General features: G+C 41.1%; 2 protein-coding genes across 3 annotated transcripts; one reads left to right on the plus strand and one right to left on the minus strand.

Annotated features, from left to right (window-relative positions):
* Nucleotides 1-567: 567 nt before the first annotated feature.
* Nucleotides 568-5,861, minus strand: alas1 (aminolevulinate, delta-, synthase 1). 2 transcript variants are annotated; one of them, XM_084543349.1, is made up of 11 exons: nt 5,693-5,861; nt 4,251-4,491; nt 3,933-4,115; nt 3,712-3,840; nt 3,272-3,491; nt 2,642-2,826; nt 2,364-2,543; nt 2,048-2,212; nt 1,322-1,590; nt 1,033-1,195; nt 568-915 (listed from the first exon to the last, which is right to left on the minus strand). In XM_084543349.1, exons 2-11 carry the CDS (start codon nt 4,456-4,458, stop codon nt 755-757), a joined length of 1,863 nt encoding a protein of 620 aa, XP_084399475.1. In that variant the 5' UTR covers nt 4,459-4,491; nt 5,693-5,861; the 3' UTR covers nt 568-754. The 2 variants fall into 2 exon arrangements, with proteins under 2 accessions (XP_084399475.1, XP_084399474.1); XM_084543348.1 differs by having other exon boundaries at nt 3,706-3,840.
* Nucleotides 5,862-8,276: 2,415 nt separating this feature from the next.
* Nucleotides 8,277-22,136, plus strand: LOC311487052 (uncharacterized protein). The gene is made up of 5 exons (XM_084543151.1): nt 8,277-8,606; nt 10,787-10,886; nt 11,609-11,722; nt 16,545-16,748; nt 20,329-22,136. Exons 2-5 carry the CDS (start codon nt 10,880-10,882, stop codon nt 20,499-20,501), a joined length of 498 nt encoding a protein of 165 aa, XP_084399277.1. The 5' UTR covers nt 8,277-8,606; nt 10,787-10,879; the 3' UTR covers nt 20,502-22,136.
* The last annotated feature ends 767 nt before the right edge of the window (nt 22,137-22,903 follow it).

Genomic DNA, 22,903 nt, shown 5'->3' on the forward strand with positions numbered 1-22,903 from the left:
CAGGACCAAACAAGACACACATCTCTGTCATTATCAAAATTTTATCTGAAGCACAAGTAGGCCAGTGGGCCAACAATAATTACTTAAATGGTCACAAGGATACAAAGATTTCATGTATTCAAGCGCTGAGCGAGGACCATTTGCTGTGACCCATTTTTGCAGAGGACTTCAGTGTGCATTCTACCTCTGAAGGTCAAATTCATGTAACTGCATGTTAGCCTTTATGTGACGATGACAATGTGGCATCAGTTTAAGTATTTTATTCAGTGGACACAATTAGCCCACTTCAGACACCTGGAAATGGCCTACCAGAATATATATTAAAGCTTGATTTTAATCTATTTAATTTTACTTTGCGTAACAACATCAATTGTCTCAACTGTGTTTTACAGAACCCAGAGCCTGAAACACTTTTACTACATTGTGTCACAAAGAAACAGAAGTGCAGACTTAATGGCTGTCAGTGGTTTTGTGTTTATGCAGGTGCATTTCCCTTCTCAATCACAGTTCCTTATCACATTTGCATGTTTAGTCTTTTGATATTTTCTTCTCCATTTTCACAAAGCAAGCAAACAAAGACTTTTCTTTCTTTTTCATATTTTATTTGGAGCATGTAGAACATCTGAGCATAGATTTGTTTTAAATAATATGTGTAGAGGGACTTATCAAAGATAATTAATACATTATATGACAGTGATAGAGGAATGGGGTTGAGTATAAATGTGCCGTCTCAAGTCAGCACTGGGGAGTAGTGTTATGCGCAGGCTGAGATTGGGTGGCTGAGGCCACTGAAGTAAGACTTTTCTCGCTCGCTCATCAGCTCAAAGTGCAGCGGCTGCTGGCAGAACGTACACTCGGCGGATGAGTGAGGCTTCAGGCCCAGGCCAACCTCCTTCCATGTGTGCACCAGCCTCTCTGAAGAGGGAAAACAGACAAGAGCTCAGTTAGAATGAAAAGAAAAACAATCCTCAGTACTAATAAGAGGATGGGCCATGTGTTTGCTTTTGACTGAAACATGTTACATCCTCTTACCAACAAAGTATTTCATCATCTCAGGGGTGTGGTGAGGGGTTGGAGCGATACGCAGGAGCTCCTCTCCCCTGGCAACAGTGGGATAGTTAATGGCTTGCACGTAGATGTTGTGGCGACTCATCATGAGGTCACAAACCTCAGTGTTTTTCTCTGCATTAGATACCTAAAAACAAAGAGACACAAACGACGGTGAGAAAACAACTATTAGGGAGATAAGCTAAGGGCATCTGGTTTTAACTGTAACGTGACTGCGTGTACCATCAATGATTAAATTAAATTAAAAGATTACCCTGACGGGGATGATGTGGCTGGGGCAGTGAACAACAGGCAGGCCAGAGTCCATCAACATTTGCCGGAGCAGCTTGACGTTGCGCTGGTGTTTACGCCTCAGGGTGCGGCCCTCTTCCCCTTTAAGAACCTGGATCGACTGCCTGGCTCCAGCTAGCAGCATCGGCGGCAGAGAGGTGGTGAAGATGAAACCGGCAGCGTATGAACGCACCGTGTCCACCAGGGCAGAGGTACTCGCGATGTAGCCACCCACACAGCCAAAGGCCTTGCCTAAAAGAGAACACGACACAGGTGGTTATTCTTTATTTCGGTTGCTATATCTCCAGAGACGTCAAACGAGGTCTCCCACAATAAAAGCACTCAGCAGTCTTTACAAAGGCCTCCCACTGCACTCTCACAATCTAGATCGTCCTGACATGGCAGCTGTACAGGAGCTGCAGAGCTCTGAGAAATAATTGTCCTCTCAGCTTGACAGCGACACACAGATACAGGGAGTAATTCAATAAGAGCGCAACAAGAGCCCACAGTCTCCTAGCAACAGCTGAGCTGCTCCAGCTTCTTTAAGCCCTCTGGTATATTGGGTGACAACACTGAGGCCTGATTCTCATTGTAACACAGGCAGAGAGCTAGGAAAGCCTGGCTCAAGAACCTTTTGGCATGATTTTAAAAACCAAATGTTTTGCATAACATCATGGGAGACTTGTTTGAGCTATGATTACATGCTGACCTAGAGTCCCAGAGATGATATCCATCTTGTGCATGATGCCATCCCTGTCTCCGATGCCCCCTCCTCTTGCGCCGTACAGGCCGACGGCATGGACCTCGTCTACAAAGGTGATGGCGCCAAACTCATGGGCCACGTCGCACATCTCCTCTAGCGGGCACACAGCACCTGAGTCACGAAAAACATAAAGACAGGAAGCGGTCAGTTTAGTTTTAACGGTGCAAGACTATGCCAGACAATTAGAATAAATTAATTTAATCGAATGATTACAAGTAGTAAATAATAAGTTAATAAGCATGAAAAACAATCCCAAACTCACCATCCATTGAGTGAACGGTCTCGAAGGCCACGATCTTCGGCTTTGTGGGGTCTCCCTTCAGTAGCTGCTCTCGAAGATGGGCCACGTCATTGTGGCGGAAAATGAACTTCTTAGCACCACTGTTCCTGATACCCTGGATCATTGAGGCATGGTTGCCCGCATCGGAGTAGATCTCACAACCTGAAACAGTTCAGAGGACAGAGAGAATAGATGAGACTGAGCAAAGCTTGAAAACAGTGTTTGAGATTCTTGTAAATGCACAGAAAGCTTTTGTGTACCGGGCAGCATTTTGGCGAGGGTGAAGAGGGTGGAGTCGTTGGCGACAAAGCAGGAGGTGAAGAGCAGCGCCGCGTCTTTCTTGTGAAGGTCAGCCAGTTCATGTTCCAGCTCCACGTGGAATTTACTTGTCCCAGAAATGTTCCTGGTGCCTCCTGCCCCCGAACCATGCTTTTGTAAAGTCTCTCTGGAAATAGAAAACAAACAAATTAGTTTAATCGTGCCTGGTTTGCTAAAGTTGCACACTTGTTAAGGACAACAGGACAGTAATTGTAGTATGGGAGTCTCTGAACGGAAAGTGTGCGTGTTGCTACTGCACAGGGGATCTGGGCAAGCTCAAACAAGCTGAATGGAAAATAAAAAAATATATAAAAAACACCTATACTGAGACCTATGAGGATTAGGTGTAAACTATGGCCAACTAACACTCTACACCCAAATAAACAACAGACTGGATCACCCATGGGTGTCAGGTTGTATGAAATGATTACATGCTCTGTCCTGCCCAGTTTCTTTCTCTCTCTAAAATCTGATCTCAGTGGGTTGAAAGGTAGAGAGCAATCAGGGGCTGACTCTAGAGAGTGGATCATGTGTCGTCTTTTCTAAGCTACACAAGCTCTTCCATTACTCACACGATGGACTGCACGACTCGAGGGTGTCGACTCATGCCCAGGTAGTCATTGCTGCACCAAACGGACACCTCCCTCTTGTCCTCCAGAGAGCCCGTGAAGTCGTCGGCCATCGGGAACTCGTTGGCCAGGCGATTCACCGTCTTAAACACACGGTATGTGTGATCGCTTTTCTTCTCTTCAATCTTCTTCTCAAAAAAGTCATCATAGTGAAAGCGGGACACTGCAACAGAACAGGAAGACAAGACTTGCTTAATATGACTCAGTGTTGCTGCAGTAGTGTGGTATATGGAGACATTTTGACGTGACGAAAGATGAAACATACTGACACTTAAAACCAGATAGTGATAATACTTCAACAGTGAAGATCATTTGCCTCAGATGATCACAGCCATAAAAATAAAAGAAGAAGTTATCAGTGCAAAACTAAGACTTACTTTTACCTGGCAAGTTGTCCTGCAGCAAGTGCGTGACTGTCTTGGGTCGCTGCTTCAGGAGGGTTTTCATCAAGTTTATTGGCTCCGCTGCTTTACCGGCCAAGGACGTTTGTTTCAACTGAGAAGGTGACACCTCTAAAAAAAGTTTAAAAAAAAACAAACAAAAGGTTATCAATTGACAGAAAACACAAGAGGTAAAAACTTGGTCAATATGTAATAAAGCTTACCTTTCTGGACAGTGCGGATTTCCTGCACGTCCTCCTGAAACTCCATGCAAACCTGACGGACCACACCACTGTTCTTCTGGCCCATCTCTGCAGCCAGGAAAGGGCATTTGGATGCCGCTGCCTGGCCTTGGGGTGGCATGGGGTGACCAGCAGGCAGCTTGGACTCCACTTCTTGCTTGGGGGCTGAAAATGGACGAAAGTAGTTTTACAACCAAAATCATGCATGGCAGTAATTAAGCCGGTCATTACACTGACTGGGATGCAACACTTCGTGTAATGCAGCTGCAGTGTTACCAAGACGAAACTCATCTCCCTCACCTTCACTGGCGGACACAATATGCTCGGTCTTCTGGTGGGAGGACGAGGAACACAGGGCCCGTGCCATTGAAGGGGCCATGGGTTTGGCCGCCAGCTCCATCATGATGGGGCATCGCTGGGCGTACACCACCATAGACTTCTTGGACTGCTGGAAGAAGGCCTGGGGTACACGACCCAGGAAAGGACAGCGACGCACTATCACATCCATAGTCAGCAGCGATGTCGATGATTGTCCAGATGCCTAAAGGAGAGAGCAGAAATACAACTCACTGTGTTGCAAGAACCCGTTTCGCAGGTTGTAGGATTAAAGCCACAGTCACCCCAAAGCACAAAAGACATTTTTTCTCTTTTCAGGTAATCCATTCAAACCCTTTCAGTCACTTACGTGACATCATTCAACAGTAATACCCAGAATAAAGTACGTGCATGACTGCTCAGTTATGCAACTACTTTAAGTATATCAACATGTCAAAAGAAAATCTTGATTTTGACAGTAAATGTAAACACTGAGTCCAGTAGAAATAATCTAAAAAAACATTCTGTCAAAGATATATTATTATTATATTCATATAAGTTTAATACAGCGCATACATCCGCATTAAGGCAATTTATGAGCGCGTCCACTGAAACTTCCAACAGCTGCTATATGTGCGTATTAGTTCCTCAAGTTTGAATCCCACGGTCTATAGTCTTCATTTTAAAAGTACTCTTACTTTCTGTAATAAGCAAATCCAGTATCATTGCGTAAAACCAAAAATTACATAGCCCTTTTCCTATCCGTGTGTCATAACCATTCCCTGCCAGCTGGAGCCCAGTCCATGAATTCCTCGAGCGAGTACTCACTCCAAAACTTGCCCCCCCCCCCCCCTCCAAACCTACCACCCCCTGGAAGCTTGGGATAAAGTCCTATGTGCCAGTAGAAACTTGTCAACATTAGTCCAACTTATTTTACTTAAAGAAATAACCTAAACAGCGTGTCTCGATCATGATTATGTTCATGTTTCATGCTGGTTTCTAACAAACCGGCGTTACACTAAAAACTGTGGCCTTGCTGATTTTAAGGTCTGATTATAAATATAGGTATTTGCGTATTTATATTTTCACGATATAAACTGTCACTGACAAAATCCTTAAGCCTAACCTGAGAATATTAGCTTCACTCAATCGTTTTGTTGAGGTGGCACAGAGGTTACATCACAGGAAGACAGCAAGAGTCACGACTTTTCAGCTACTGGTGTAAATTAGCATAAAAATTGAAAAAAAATACGGCTTTATTCCACCATATATATATGTGTATAAGACAGAAGGAGTCATAACCTCTTTACGACTGTTTTAATCCTTTGCCGGCTGACGGAGCTTACCGTTAGCTGTGCTGCTAACATTAGCTACAACCAGAAGTGGGCGAAGATGGTCCCGATAAAACCGTTAAATAAGAAACTTACCTCTTAAAACTTCACGTCTGCTGGTTGTATTCCTCCGTATGTGCCGTGTAGTGGACAGGAAAGCAGCAGCGACTAATCTTGTGTGACAGTGAAGGAAAAACTACTCGTTTTCTGAGAAAGCGTAATGTAAGACCAACGTTATCCTGCACTGAGGACGAACGAAAAGGACGAGGACGGACAGCGCTTATATGAGCCCACAGCATGGCTGACAGAGCGCGGAAGTCTCGCGAGATCTTAATTCGTTTACGTCAAAGGTCATGACAGACAGTTATGAATCACTTTCCTCAAAGTTACGTAGTCTGTTTTGTCTGCTTGAAAACAGGGAAAATACTTGGTTTGGCTTGAGTACAATACCGGTATCCCTCATTTTTACTGATAGATTTATATGGCGATTTATAAACAGATTGATATAATGTTCTAAATGTATGTCAACAGTGGCACCTTTAACTCCTTCAAGTGCCTTTGATGGAAGTTATATACATCCACTCCCTTGCCAGTTCATTAGGTACACTGGTGAAAACGAATGCATTCTAATATAACTTTAAGTCCATATCTTAATGGAGGTTATGGTGTCCAGCATTTGCTTAAAATAACTGAGATAGGTACTGATTAATCTGTACTAATCTGTATTAATCTTAAATGCTGCTCACATTTAAGGCACATGTGAGCAGCATGGCGTGGGATAAATTAAAGGATTATCTAATTTATCTAATCTAAAGAAAGCCAAAAAAAAAAACAAAGAACAATACACAATGTATACAAAAACTATGCCATAAATATATGAGATGGATTTAGAGGAGACATGTAACATGTAACATGAGACATGTATGTAGACATGGCTGTATGAATTAAGTGAATAAACTGGATAAAGTGGCTGAAGTGGCTAAAGTGCAGACAGGGTAAGTTTAAACACGAGTTACAGGGATTATGTGTGGATGAACTTTAAAAGGTTGAACTGGTGAAGATATTTCTAGTGCACATGTGACCCCTGGCGTTCAAACAGGGACACTGAAACAAACTCTTCGCATGGAGTTTAAAATTTTGAAAGAAAAGTCACTGATGAACACCGAAACACATTTAAAATCAACGCGACTGAATATAAACTGATGTTGAACTCAGTAAAGAGAAACATCTTATACTTAGTTACCACCGGTATAAATAGTGGGTACAGTATATTAGAATAATACATTACAGTCCAGAAGCAACAAAAACTACAGCCTGCAAAACAGGCTGACAGGCATAAAAATTGCATCAGACCTATTTTCCCCGATATGACAAAACTTATTCCTTTATAATTGACAGATGCTGTTATTGCAGACAGATAGACAGAGACTTTGTTCATCCAGCGGGAAATTTGGTGTCTTAATTCTGTAAATGTCCATTATAATTTCATCTTTTATAGTACAATGACTGTGACTTTGCTTATACTGCATGCTTTTACCTAAGTATGTCCTCATATTCAAATGTTGTCACTTGTTTAGGAATTATCACACATGCTTTTGTGATTAAATAAATAGCGAGACACTTATCTTAAGCTTGCTATACATGGGTTTTATATGTTGTACCTGACCAAAAAAGAAATGAGCAAATCAGAATTTCCTGTATGTCAAAAGAGTGTCTCCAGACTGAAGAATGCAAATAACAATGGTTTGTGTGTTTGATCTGTAAGGTTTATTTCCTGTCCTGTGATTACAGAGCCTATCACGATGAAACCGCTGCATAAAGTACCATGGTGGTTTGCTGCCATCTACTGGTCACTTGAGACCTTTACAGTATTTGGTAAAATCTTCTCTACAGGGCTGGCCTTTTGGCTACACAGTCAGTGGCTACGACCCAAATACAGGTGTAATAATTGACTGATTCAGTTATAGCAAGTGTCCCGGCAATCACAGTGAACTAGCAGCCACAAAAGTAGGACTAGTGCAGCCATCAATTTATATTCTTATAATTACCTTTCTGTAACAAGTCAATATGTCTGTCCTCATTAGGTACACTGGTGAAAATTAATATGTTCTAATAATAAAATAACCAAGAAAGCTACTGATGCAACCATGCTTTCATTTTGGAGCCAGTTGGTTTACTGTTTATTAAATTGTATTGCTAGACTAAATAACAGAAACACTTTTATGTTTAATTCGTCACAGTTTAACAGCACCACAAACTGCTTCCTCCAAAATGATCATGCAGTTAAATTACCACCTTTCTCACACGGTTTCAACATAAACTGAACATTGCAACACGCATTGAGAATGATTCAGTGCAGAACTGCTATAGTGGATTGCATTCATTTTTACCAGTGTACCTAATGAACGGACAAGGGGGTGTATTTTCTCCTCCTGTAACAAGGGAGCATGTCTGCTATTATTTTATTAGAATCACATATGCAACACAAGTTAACAGCATTTCAAAATACAGCCTCCAGACAAAACGAAACATTATTTGATAAAGGTGACAGGGTTAGGGTTAGTATTTTACAGTAATGCATATATATGTATAAACAAGTGTAATACTTGTTTAGCTAAGTGTGCCGAATACATTGGAATCTAGGTGTAAATAAGGTTGAGCAAACTATATAAATAAATACACCAAACGTTTTTCCTTCATTAACAAGGCAATTTGTCTGAAGTAAACATGGAAACGGGCTTCTGTTTTGAGATAAAACTTACCATTTCATACAGTTTACCCTGCAGGTGGGCGGAGCTTCGACTGAGTGAGGCGGCTTCGTGCATAGACGATCTTCGCAGCAGCCCCCGTTGTTCAGGTCCACCCGACCACACCAGACCAGACCTCCTCCTCAAGCACTGGCGGAGGAGATTCCTGTTTCCTGACCCAATCCGGGATTCTTGGACTAGCCATCCGGGCCTCTCCCGTGTTGCTGTGTTGGCTTGTGTGACCCTGTCCCCTCCTGTATTTGGTAGGTTTGCTTTTTAAAGCTCTTTTTTTGTCTGTTCCTGGTTCACTTTACGGCGTGTCTTAACGTTAGCTAATCTAGCCTTAAGGTCGACACGCGAGACCAGTGAGGTTAGCGTCAAACCGGGGACTCAAACAAACAGACCACATTTTAGGGCGATGTCAGCTAATGTGTCCTTTGCTGTCGATAGCTTGGTCGTCTGTTAAAGTTGCCGTTTCTTTTTCAGTCTTAATATTGTGACGTTTGTCTTAGCTAGCTAACTGGGGACCAAGCGGACGCTCTTTTTATGCTTTGTCCGACGTTTGACCAGCTAGTCATTGTCTTGGTATTTGAAATGATCATATGTTATAGGTGTCATCAGTCATTCTCTGGTTAAGTTAAATATAAGCATCAGTGTCTTCTTTTTAAAGACAAAAAAATAAATAAATCCATATAGTCTTGTAAGTATGAGCTGCTTTTAACATGTAATGTAGACTCCATGAAACAAATACTGCCTTTGTTTGAGTTTTTACTTCACGCTTATTAATATTAATGAGTTCCTATAATGTCCGCATCACACATCCACCATAACACCTCTAAAGTGGTCCAGACACGGCCTGGCTGTTATTTGATGTGGGTGGGATTTGTGGCAGGACTGCTGTGTCATTTTTTAAGACTTAATTTGCATTAGCTAAGTGTCCCTAACAGGGGCGGATGGTGTATAGGGGCGATTTGGGCGACGCCCTACCAGCTGGGAGAAAGAGGATTTTTTTTTTTACAAATTCTATCACAGCAAAAGTAGTTTTCAGTGTTCTAGACATAATATCTGTCATTGTCCAATCAGAATCGTCAGGTTCAAGTCGCGTTTCAAATGGTCCCGCCTCTCTGGGCGAATTCATCAACGTGGAAAATCGCCCCAGCTTCTCTCATTGACTCTCATGTTAAAACTTTTTTTTTCGGAAAATGAGCCTTCAATGCATTTTCAATGAGGATTTGGGGCTCGCCCTAACGCGCTTGCGTCATACGTAACTGAGCAAAGAGATGGCTGCTTGATTGAACAATTCATCAATCAATCACGTCCATCAGGAAGCATTCGCGCCACAGCTGTAACTCGTTCTAAGAGACAAGATGGCTAACGTTAATAGCGGAGACTTAAGGAAAACTCAATTATTTCACTTAAATAAACTCCATTTTTTCGTCGGTCGGCTGTGGAGAAGAAAAGGGTGAAGGAGTTGGGACCCGACTGTCCGGACTTAAACATTTCGCAGCAGGCTACTGATCGTGGGAGGACATACACAAGGAGCTTCACCTCAAACGTGTATGCTAAACGGCTTTTTTTGTTTCCACTGCGTGCTGTTTCAAAGTCCCGGGACAGAGATGTTATGGACTACAACGGGGATGAAGGACATAAAACTAGGGCCGGGACTTTAACTTGTTAATTAAGATTAATTAATTACACAAAAATAACGGGTTAATCATTTTTTACGCATTTTAATCACACTTATTTTTGCACCGTGGAACGTTTCTCGCTGGATGAGTTTCGGCGGACCGATTATACTGGAGCACCAACTAGCGTCATTACTTCAGACAACAACAAACCACAGTGAACATGAACGAAGAAGCTGATGAAACCTCTTTGGTTGGCCCCTTGGATGGGAAATTTCAGTCATTATTCAATGGTATACTAAAAATCCATATGAAAAAATAACTTCTCACTGTTCTCAGGTCAAATATTTATATGCGATTAAAATGTTTGATGTATTAGCACTTTTAAACTTGCTGGATTTTACAAGGCAAATAAATTAAGTTAAAACTTAGTTCCATGGCCCCATTTGTCTTTGTAAGGAGATGTTCTATTTTGTCTTTATTATTTTGTCAGAATGCACCAGAATGCTTAGTTTGTACGTGAAAATCACAAAAAAAATCTACTGGGGGAGGATGCCCCCAGACCCCCCTACAGGGGTTTGATTTACAAACTTTGCGCCCCCCCTAATACAAAATTCACCAGCCGCCACTGGTCCCTAATAAACTGGCAACTGTGTTTAAATAGGGGTGGTCTGTTTAATGTTGTAAGTCCAGGCTTGTTGAGATGTGTGTCCTCTTATTCTTTTCCGAGCTCTGACATTTAGACCACCACTTTGTCTTCAGTGGTTTCAGTTCTGATGTTTCCTGTCTTGATCTTTTCTGTCTCCGCTTTGTTACAGAGGGGGACCAGGACCGTTGGGCCTACCAAGTTTTTTTTCTACCATTCTTTCCAGAAACGTCATTCACAGTAGCTCGTGGATTTCTGAGACAAGATGATTGGTATGTTCTTCTGAATTCATCTGTGATTAATAATAAATTGCTTCTAAATGTATTGTGTTTTGTTTTAGACGGTGGGAACCAAAGACAATTTTGAATCTCTATCTTTGTCGTTGTGAAACCATAATTTTCACTGGTGCCACTGTGATTGTTCAGACAAGAAACAGGAAGTGGTATCTTCCTGTGCATGACCACCAGCTGTAAATTTAGATGTAAACCAGCCACAACATGTACCAGAAGTCGTCATCTACGTTTTTGCCAACACTCAGAAAACCAAATTAGTTTACACACCAATGTAGGATTCATCTGCTGACCTTGAAAAGTCTTAAAAGACATACAAGAAGAGTGTTTGCTGCTTGTGGAGAGATGACTTTTTAAAACTGTAGCTGAGATTGCACCATCAAACATACAGCCCATACAGCTGCTGTTTATAGAAAGCTTGCTGTCTCATACTGTAGTTGCCAAGTGTTCAGTTTAATTGGTTAATCAGTCATCCACAATTCTCTACTTATGCAAGTAATTCAATTAACCATGTCATTAGGAATTATATGGGCTTACCATCAAACTTTCATATATTGACAGATAAGTTTGTGAAACTGGTATTTAAAGTGGCATAAGATCAGATCTCAGACTGTGACGTTTAGCTTTAAGTTTACTGTTAAGTACCATTAAAATAATAACAACTTCAGTAACGTTTTGCATATTTTTTTCTGTTTCTTTACCAGATTTCGATATATTGACCGTAATCCTGCCAATCGTATGCACATCTTTCTTCATCTTCATCGCCTGCTTTGTCTGCCCCTGTTGCTTATGTTATAAGATGTGCTGCAAGCCATCACGTAAGTAGTCCACCGCCAACAGTTCATGCCTTCTGTTGTTGTTGGTAATGCTTCAAGATACAGACCTGTCAGTTACTTGATTGGACAAGAGGTTGACTACCTTGTTTCAAGAGATTGTTGTCTCATTTGTTATGATCTTTTCAAACTTAAATCATTATGTGTCATGATGTGGGTGAGTGTAAAGCTTGTTACATACTCCGAGAAGTGAGAAATTTGTTCTTGTTCTTGAGGTTAGCACAAGAACAAAGTTCGTTCTGGCCAGGTCATTTATACTTCATGAGAAACTCAAATGCTCAACTCAAAACTCCAGGGAAGTCCTCATAGCTTTTTTTTTTTAGGAAGCTAGTCCTTCCTAGCTTTGCCACATTAACTACACGCACTCCAATTCCAGACCAATCACAGAATAGTTGTGAGAGAAAAAAAGTTCTGTCTCCTTGCTGTGTCGAGAACTCCCAAACAAGGGCTGCGAGAACAAAAATGACATCATGTTGTTCTCGCAGCCTTAGGTGTGAGAACCAATTTTTCGCCAAGTCTGTAACAGCCTTAAAGCGTATAATCATCTCAATAACTAGTAGGAGTGAGGTGGTACATGTATTTGTTCCATACCATTCGGTGTTCTTCAATATGAATTTTCCACAGTTTTGTACACCCTGTGAGCCAAACCATTGCTGTCCTAAATATATTTACGTCTACATACTTGATCTCCCAGAACAAAAAGTCGAGAGCAGGAGCTCCACCCAATGATTTGGCAGTGCCCCAGTTGTCGTCCTGTAGCATGCTAGCGGGATTAGCCTTTGCAAGCCTGGAAGGCAATTTACAGACACACTACAGAATAAGTTTTAATTTGCTTCCCTGCTGCCATTACATGCAACTGCTCTGTTCACTGTGCAACACTATTAACTGGCTAACAAGTGTAGCACATTTAGTGTACGTTTTATTCCGTGCAACTTATTCGGTATGAAATTGCATCTTTGGCAATGTGCTTGTCCCTTTTTTGGACCTTTTTTACGTTATTTATTTTGTGTGTAATACTAACATTTAAAGTTATGCTTGATTTGATTAGTTTTCTGCGTACTGAAAACCTTCTGAACCATGACTCCAAGCACACTACTCATGATGACACGCATTGCTTTTCTTTCGGCAACAGTGTTGTCAATTTCTTAATCAGTTCAGTCCTTCCGTATATCTTGCAGAAACGGAATCAGCTGACAAAAAGATTTTGAAGTGTTCCTTCAGGTGTTTTTAATAACACCATGATAACTATTACTATTGCTAACAAGATTCACATCTAGTTTATATTACTGCCTATCTGTCCTTCTATTTTATTTATCTATTTTTTACATCGTGGATTTACCTGAACAGCAGGTTAACGCATAAACAGAAATATAGTCAGAAGATTTTAATTGCATCAGTGTTTATACCCCAGAACAAATATGGTTGTTTTGTGTTTTTCTATAGTTTTTTCATGTAGTCACGTTTACTAGATGTAGACTGAGATCATGTTATATCCATATCACCTACTTCTGGTAGCAATACAATCTACTGAGATAAGATCAGTCCTTTGTATGGAGACATTCTTAGATAGATGCCATTCTTAGATAGATGCCATCTTGTCAGAAAAAAACATGATAAAAAGAAGATTAAATACCAATCTCAGTCAATAGATGAACTAGCAGGTAGTAACTCATACCACCTCATGTAAACAAGGAACCATCGCTGTAAGTTACAGTATTGAGCACCTACGCCTGCTCCTACCCAAATCCTTTACAGTAACTACACTCAGCACTGCCAGATTTTCTTTAAATCCCAAACTTAATATATTTTATGATTCGAGATGCCTAATTCTTTTCGCTGCATTATTCACTGCTAAATTCATGTGGCTTTCAATACATTGCTGTGATCCAATAGTTTGTAAATAATTTAAAACCTTTGTCAGTGATCATGTACTAGTATTAGTTAGGTGTTGTGTTCAGATTGTCAAGTTCAGACTGACTGTGCCAGAGTGTAACAATGAGGATGTTAACAGACAACTGTCTTAACATATTGGCAGCTTGTTGGTGCACGCAGCTGCAACATGGTGCTGCACACATGTAGGTTTCCTGCACACCACTCATAAGCAACACGTATTTGAACTGCTGCCTGTTGAGAACATCTCAACCTACAGAGACATCCAGAGTCTGATTTTTGTTTTTCCTTTCTTTAAAAGAAGTCAGACTCTTGGTTTCCACTGTTTTGGAGTATTTGTTGAAGCAGAAGGTCAGGGGACTCATTTGAGGACTATCGGCCCACCCACCACATGACTTTCATTACTGCACTGAGTGGTTCGCTCTTACTAATAACATAGACATTGAGAGTCAGCCCACAAACTGATCTGATGTTGCAAAATCGCTGTAACGTGCAAAGGCTATGTAAACTCTGTCTGAAACGAAGAGTAAGTTGACATTTGTGTTTGTCTGGAATGCTGCACAATGTCTCGTTTTTTAGTGATCCTTTGTGGTAAACAGCAAACCTCTTAGGTTGATGACTTGATGACTCCTATGAGAATATAGGAGCTAATTGCTTTTCGGAGTTCAAACTAGGATGCAGGAGCATTTTCCCTTGCTTGAAAGATACCGCTGCTAACTTTAAGTGCTATGAATTCAGCCACATTTATATCAAATGATGTTTTCTGCATGTAGCTTTATATAATCCTATGTTTCATGGGTTTTTATGGGTCAGATCTCAGCCACAGTGTTGCGTTGTCTCCCACGTTCCTTTAGTTGAATATCAACTCAATTATTGTTGTTCATCCTACGTATGTCCCTGTGGTGTACCTCTGAACACCAGACATGACGGGTAGAGACGCTGTTGTTGCGTGACTGTGACCACTTCCACTTCTGGATGGTTGCTGTGCAGTTTCTGAGAAAAGATGTGAGAGTCAAACTCAGTCGATATTTGTGTTAAAGTTTCCCATTAGTAAGAGTGACTCCTCAAAAATCATCTGAAATTAGGCTCAGCTTGCGGAGTTTGCAAACAGTTTAACAGTTCTGCCTACACCTCAGGTCCAGAGCATTACAAAATCCAACAAATTCCTCTTTAGCATCTGCCCACCAAATTTCCTTCATTGCTCAGAGTTTGCATCATGAACTAAGACAGCTGGCCTCACACATGAACATTCTTTCTTCGTTTATGAGGCTTGCGTGCACATGCAGGATTCACCGAAACTCCCAAAGTTGAAATAAACCCCTCAATGCATTCTGATAAATGTTAGGTGTGTCCTCACGAGACCATCATAAGTGTACTGTAAGGTCTTATATAAAGTTACCTGTTCCATCATTCATAAAAATAAAACATTGATTTTACTGTGTAGAATAGAATGGAAGGGCATGCTTAAGATGTTTTAGTATGTTATAACGTAGATTTTCCATGTTATTACAGGAATATTACAACATGCAAACTCATTTTATAACAAGAATCTTTTTTTACACATTTAATGTTTTTCACGTTATAAAATCAAAGTTTTCTGATAACAAGAAGCTACTAATCTGTTTTTCTTTTTTGAAATTTCGAAAAAAGAGTTTATAAAAGAGAGAGTTATTATGGACCTGTTTTTAGTTTTAGTCCCTCCGGTCTACATTTCTGCATATGTACATTTTATATGGATGGTCTATGAGGAAAGCATTGTCGTTAGATATAAGGCAGTGTGCTGGCAGAGACAGGCTGTAAGACACCAGTAAGTAAGGCAGCGTGGCTTCCTCGAATCAGGCTGTTGGGAACAACACTGGGATCAAATCCAGGAATGTCAGAGCTCCACCTCGTGTGACTCATTGTTTCCTTGACAACCACGGAGGGGGGCGGGGAATTCAAGGCCCTCCAACGTCATTTACGGGAAGTGGTCATGACTCCCACTCTACCACCACCGCCACATAAAAATAGACTGGGGTAGTGACTGACGTGCACACATACACACACTTTTTTTCCCAGAGTTTTTTTTTCTTTCTTTTTTTTTAAACATTGCTGTCTTAGAGTTTGACTTAACTTATTCGTGGGTTAAAACTTGAAGCCCCCTGCAGGGGTGTCAGCTTGATTCTATTTATATACATTTGACGTCAGCGTGGCAAGAGACATCTTGTGATAAAGTCAGTTCTGGGAAGCTAAATCAGAGACATGAAGATGGTAAATGATAGTCTATGTTTCTTAACTCAAAAGAGCATCTTCCTCTATTTCCAAATCTTTGATAGTTTGGTTTGCTTTCTCTTTTCATTTTTTTGTAACCTGATTAGTTTGTATAAGAAGATAATAACTATATATGAATTGGTTAATATATGCGCAACCTCTTATCTTCTGTGGCAGCTGAGAATATGAGACTCCACTCACTCCAGAAATGAAACTTATCAGGGCTGAAAGCCTTTGTTTAGAAAAACAACAACATCGATATTTAGATTGCTCTCACACTGCTGAGTTCCTGTATCATCATGCAGTAGGTATAAAATGATGACAGCCATGCAGGAATTCAAGTGACTTGTTGACTTTGTACATTCAGATAAAAAAGGAAATTGTGGTCTTGGCGCATACGTGTGGAACAAAGAAATCACTTCTTTCTAAAGTCAGGACTTCTCTTTTTTTTTGATGTTGTAATGCGGTGCGATTCAAGTGTAATTCTTAGTTTCTGTTTGTGGTAAAAATAAATGCTTGTTAACTTGGTGGCATACTCTCTGTATTTCGTTGCTGAACTATTCCTCCCACAGATGTGCTTCTCCATTTTATCTGAAACTGAGATTAAAACGGTCTAGTTTACATATGCTGTATTCTTTATCTGCTTCCATGTTTTGTTTTCTTACAGCGGTGATAGCCACCACCACCCACACCACAGTGGTCACCAATGTCCCCCCGCAGTACCCCCAGCAGTACCCCCAGCAGCCGACTGCAGCGCCTGGACCCCCCCAGTCTTATCAGTGGGGCCAGTATCCAGCTTACCAGCCTGTGCCAGTGCAATCTCACCACGGACAGATGTCAGCAGGACCTCCACCAACATATCAGGAAGCCAGTGAGTGTGGATTTTAACACTAGCAATGTTGAAAATGACAGGCACAATAATTGTCTTTTGTCCTCTTTGAAAGTGGTCTTATTCAGTTCAAATAGGCAGAATATTGCACTGCCTGGCCAAAACAAAAGTCGCCACCAAAATAAAAAAAGGTCACACACACAAAGCTTTCTCCAGCACATCCCAAAGACTCTCAGTGGGGTTAAGGTCTAGACTGTGAAACTGTGAAAATGATGTCTCATGCTCCCTGAACCACTCTTTCACAATTTGAGCCCAATGAATCCTGCCATAGTCATCTTGGAATATGCCCGTGCCATCAGGGAAGAAAAAATTCTTAAATTCTTAACCTAATTTTAGTAGTTTCTACAATCTCCTTAGATGTTTTCTCTGCTTAATGCATGCAAATGAGTTGACCCTTCTTTCAACATGGTTGTTTAAGAAATGAGAAGCTACTCATTGCATCAGTTGGGGTTGAATAAGTTGTTTCCAGCTGAAAGATAATCGCCCATGCAGTAATTATCCAATAGAAGGGTCGTACCTATTTGCTTAGTTAAATCCAGGTTTTTTTTTTGGCCAGGCAGTGTATTTCGACCTGTAATATAATTTCCTCTTGGAAGGAAATTATACTGTCATGCATAAATGAGCAAGCAGGCAAAGTAAATATGAATCTGTTTTTACATGCAAATGCACAGGCCGAGCCTGTTTCCTGCTCTTAAAATGTTTCTCTCCCACACAGTGAGTGTGGACATTAACGCTACCAACATTTCAAAATGTGTCTCCATATGCATCATCAGTCATCACTTGATATGGGGTCTTGATACAAATTGTGGACCAAGCTGTAAAGTCTCTGTCACTCACGGAAAGCGCACGCGTAAAGTTTTTATTTATTAATTTGTCTCCCTCCCTCACGATAGTTATTTTTTAGAAACTCACACAAAGCTAATAACTGGAGGTAAAAGTAAATAAAAACGTCACAGATTATTGAGGAACTACGGTCACTCTTCATCTCACCACATGCTGATATATATTGTTTTTGTATTCAGTAGTTTAATTTGTTAATTCTTGTTTAGATTAATTTATTATTTATTTAGTTAACATCTACATGGACAGAATATATTAAAAAGTTCTCGCTACTAGTGAAAAGACACGGTGCTATTTACTTTTCAAACGATTATTCTAAATAGCAGTTGTGTGTTTTTTGTAAATGAATGGGGAAAACTCATGCAAAAGTCGGCTGAGTAGGTGGTCTGTCAATGTGTTAAGGAGGCACGGTGTGTTCACATTACTACAAGAATGTGGTCACAAGTGGTCCAGACCACCTCCAAGTGTGGTCTGAGTGGATGTATAATGTGTACTCGGTGCATCTTGGTTAACTTCACACTTGTACTTAAAGCTATCTATTTGTGGTCCAGTGAGTGAGGGCGTATGTTATTATCTGGTGGTGTTTCGATAATGTTACGAGATTTATTAATTTTTTACCAAGATTTTTGTATTGATGATGGGAGAGTCTGGCCACTGTGCATAGCCTTCTCCAGTACATCCCAAAGATTGTCACAATTTAAGCTGGTTGAATCCTGTCATTGTCATCTTGGAATATGCCCGTGCCATAAGGGAAGAAAAAAATCCATTGATGGAATAACCTGGTCATTCAGTATATTCAGGTAGTCAGCTGACCTCATTCTTTGGGCACATAATGTTGCTGAACCTAGACCTGACCAACTGCAGCAACCCCAGATCATAGCACTGCCCCCACAGGCTTAGGGTTAGGATTAGAGTTACAGTAGACACTAGGCATGACAGTGAAAGTAAGACCATTACCACACGTACAATGTGAAGGGATGGGTGCATCAGGGTAAGTAGAGAGTCAGATGAAGTGATGCACCCATCCCTTCACATTGTACGTGTGGTAATGCTCTTACTTTCACTGTCAAACATAGCCCTGAGTTCTACTGCTGTCTTTCTTCGATTTGATTTCACCAAACGTTTAAGTGATCGCCAATCACAATCAGTCAGGATTTTTTTCTGACCACATTTCTTCCTAGATGACAATGGTTCGCTACTATCCTTCCAGTTTTTAATAATGCATTGGACAGTTCTTAACCCAATTTTAGTAGTTTCTGCAATCTCCTTTCCTCTGCTTGATACATGCCAATGATTTGACCAGCCCACTGATGCTGTTAACTAACTAAATAATGAGTAAATCTAAACAATATTTAACAAATAAAATGATTCAATATGAATACTTGATTCCATCATTAAAAAAATGTAATGGATTTAAGTTGCCTAATCTTAAAGGGGTCCTAGAATCAAAACCACATTTACGTTGTTCCTGTTGAATTTAGGCTCCGAGTGGTGTCTAAGGACCACACCAAAAACTTCACCGCCTTCTCCAGCCTGCTTTCGTATGCAAATTCAAAACTAGAAACGGCCGTGTTGAAATGGGCAAATCTGAACGGAGCTCCGATATTACGTAATAGGCGCCCAGCCCTTTTGGATACACCCTCTCTCATTTGCATGTTCCAGCCCACTGTAAGGGCGGAGGCGTTAGCTAGCTAGTCCCAGCGACAGCTAACCGCAGTTTCTGACAAGAGGGATACGGTATGTCGGACTATGCGTGTAATGTTCCAGGATGTTTGGGGCAGGTCAAGACTCTACACAGACTTCCCCAAGAACTCAACTGTCAGCGGGAATGGTTGATGTTCATTTACAACCGCGTTCCACAGAGCTTCAACCCGAGGTTGGTAGTTTGTTCTGCCCACTTCACCCCGGAGTGTTTCTCCAACCTCGGACAGTATCAAGCCGGCTGTGTCGCCGGGATAGCTCAGTGGGTAGAGCTGGCGACCCATGTGCCGAGGATGAGTCCTTGTTGCAGCAGCCTAGGGTTCGAGTCCGACCTGTGGCTTTTTGCTGCGTGTTATCCCCTCTCTCTCTGCCCCCTTTCCTGTCTATCTTCAGCTATCTCTATAATAAAGGCAACAAAAAGCCCCCAAAAAATATATTTAAAAAAAAAAAAAAAAAAAAAAGTATCAAGCCGGCTTTGGCTCTAGCTTCAGCCCAGTGGATTAGGCCAATCAGCTTTCAGGATATGTGGGCCAATCAGCCTTTGGGTAAACTGGCCAATCAGCACGCAGCTCATTTCATTATTCATGAACTTGCTGAGTGGGCGGGAAAAACAAACTGTTTCATTGCAGGGCTTATTTATGACCTTGTATTAGGCTCTCTAGCAGTGCTCCTGGGGCGTTTTCAGCCCCACAAATTTACATATGCCATTATTTAGGCTCAAAGATCAATTCCTAATGGTCAAAAAATGTGTTCTAGGACCCCTTTAAGTCTTTACCTTTGTATTACTGAAGATTTTCTGGCACTGCTTCAAACAGCATAGCATATGCGAGAGACTTCAGAGCTTGTTTAAAAATGTGCATCATTTCCCCAAGTCATGACACACACACGTCACACACAGTTGGGTTGCATGTGTAAAATAGTAAAGGAACCATTTGTTCGTATTACAGAACTGCAGTTGTGGTTTATGTTGAAACATTTGCAGCCCTTTTCAACCTCATTCCATGTGTCTGTCCGTTTCTAGTTGGCCCTGGCTACTCTCCCCACCCGATGCCTTACAGCCAGGCCGCGTTCAGCCCCGGCCAGCCAGCGTACCCTCTGCAGCCCCCTGCCCTCCAGCCACAGCCCAACGCTCCACTCGCAAACAGAGACTTCATGAGCCAGCCTGCATACAACCCAGAATATGTTCATCCATGACCGGATAGTGGACCAACCTGTGCCAACCTGCTCCAGGACTGGAAATCTGTACTTTGAACAAGACACATCTTGATTCATGTGGTTTGGTGGTTAAATATGGGAATGTTATGACAGTGATCGTGTATCTGTTCTATTGAACAGTCGTCAAGTGAAAATGTTGACACTTTTGGGCTCGTATTGCATGGACTTTAAATATCCATATGTGTCTTGATATTGTTGCAGTCTTGGTGGCTTCATTTTGGTCATTTCGGAAGATTAATCATCACACCGCTGAGTCTGATTTCATAGATTAAGTGCTTTGTTACTTTTCAGCCTCGTGCCTGAATACCTGCCTTTTCTGTCCACCAGTCAAGACTACCTGACCTCTTAAGACACCTTCAGTGAGTGCAGTGAGACTCCGAGTGCAGAAATAGTTCATTGTTCGTGGCCATCATCAGATTATCGCAGACCAAATTGAACCCTATTTTGTTTCTCCCAAGTACTCATACTCTTTTTCTCTGTTGCTGCAAAAGCCGTGTGTCCCTCACTGGAGGGTTTTACGCTGGAAAGGCTTCATCTGCTTGTAAGTCGAGTACTGACGTTCAGATGGTCACAAGGTCTTCTTTTAACCCTCTAATGTGTCCGTTCAGAAAAGTAAGCTTCGCAGCCACGGAAGGGTTACTTCACACTTTTTGTTTGTGTGTGTTTATGTACATGAGAGACATTTCTTCTTTATTGCTCGGGTTGTTTTCATTTGCTCATCTTCCATGCGTGCCTGAGCTGAAGTGCAACAGTTAGCCTCAGATTAATTAACCAAAGGAGATTCTTTTCCAGCAACCGAACATTCACAGCCGATTCCGCAAAAAAAAAAAAAAAACGGGAAACATAAAAAAAAAAGCAAGAAACAGTTGTGCCTTCTCAGCCACATTCATTTTTAATCTGTTTACTCACAAGTGTTTAGTGTCACTTTTACTGTCATCGTGAAGGCTACCACCTTTTTTTACAACACAAACTGCATGTTGTGCTTTTTACCTTCAGTGTTGTGTCATTTGTCGTGTTTCTTTCTGTGAAAAGACAGCCATCAGTTCTGTTTTCTGGTGACTGAAATTACTTGAAAAACAGATGTACAAAAGTGGCCTTTTACTCGTGACCAAGTTGAATGGTGAGATACAGTCACAACTCATGTGATAAACCAGGCATTGATCTTTTGAGCCACCATGTTGGACATTGTTTGCTTTTCTTTGTTTAGGTTTTGGTTGTTGTGACAGTGGAACATAGTAGCAGATATATTTCACTGAGTCGGACACATCTATGCTGGGACTTGTTTTACAATCTGAGATTTGAGATGTCACATTATGTTTGTAACAGTTTCTTACTTCTACTGACTGACCTAACTTTATTTGTGGTAAAAGTAAGATACTTTGTTGTAGACTTGCCTTTATAGTCGTGTTCTGCATGTGAATTCAGTCCTTTGGCCGGTCTTGACTCTTGTGTGGACAATTTTTTTTTACATATATATATATATATATATATTCTTCAGGAAAAAAAAAAAACATACAGCCATTTATTCTTGTTCTGTTGCTCAACCATTTTGTAAAAAACAAAACAACAAAAACACCACTTATTTTTGCAGAGTTTAATAAAACATATATTTTCTGTTTCTCCCAATTATTGGTTACTGGATTTTCAGCAATGGAGGGGATGGTGTATTTCTTTTAAGGGTATACGTGACAGCTCGGAGGCATAATAGGGGACGGAAACAAAAGAGCACTGTGAGCAAAGGAACATGTTAAAAAAACAAACAAGTTCGTCAAGTGAGTGAATACAATTGTTCTTAAAACAATATCACAAATGTACTTCTCTTTTCTTTGCAACATTAAATGGAAACGCAATATGGTAACACATCATTCATTAATTCATCTTTTGTAATTGCTTGTCCCCTGGAGGGTCGCGGGGGGCTGGAGCCTATCCCAGCTGTCTTTGGGCAGGAGGCAGGGTACATTCTGAACAGGTCGCCAGTCCATCGCAGGGCTAACACAGGCAACCATTTACACTCAGTAAAAAGAAAATGAACTATGCTGCATTGTAGTCTGGTGCCAGTTATGGCCAGACTGAGTACTGAGTTGGTAGATTTCTATTTAATTAATGATAATGAAATAATGAAAGCAGAAGGAGAACGGCATGACACATTTTAAATCTGAAGCAAGCTGGGATTGTTGCTTCATAGGTCTGCACGTCAACTGTATGAACATCGTGTGTTACGGTATATGAAGTAAAAATGCATTTTGTCATGAAGCTTAGGCAAACGTTCAGTAAGGAATATATGTCTCCTCACGACCAATGAATGTGGGTTATCGCTCTATTTCCTTTTCTCTTCCATTTTCCCAAGCTGTCACAATCGGCCCGTCCTCAGCTGTCACTGC

The sequence above is a fragment of the Chelon labrosus genome (genome assembly GCF_963514085.1).
Source record: "Chelon labrosus genome assembly, chromosome: 4".
Lineage (NCBI taxonomy): Eukaryota > Metazoa > Chordata > Actinopteri > Mugiliformes > Mugilidae > Chelon > Chelon labrosus.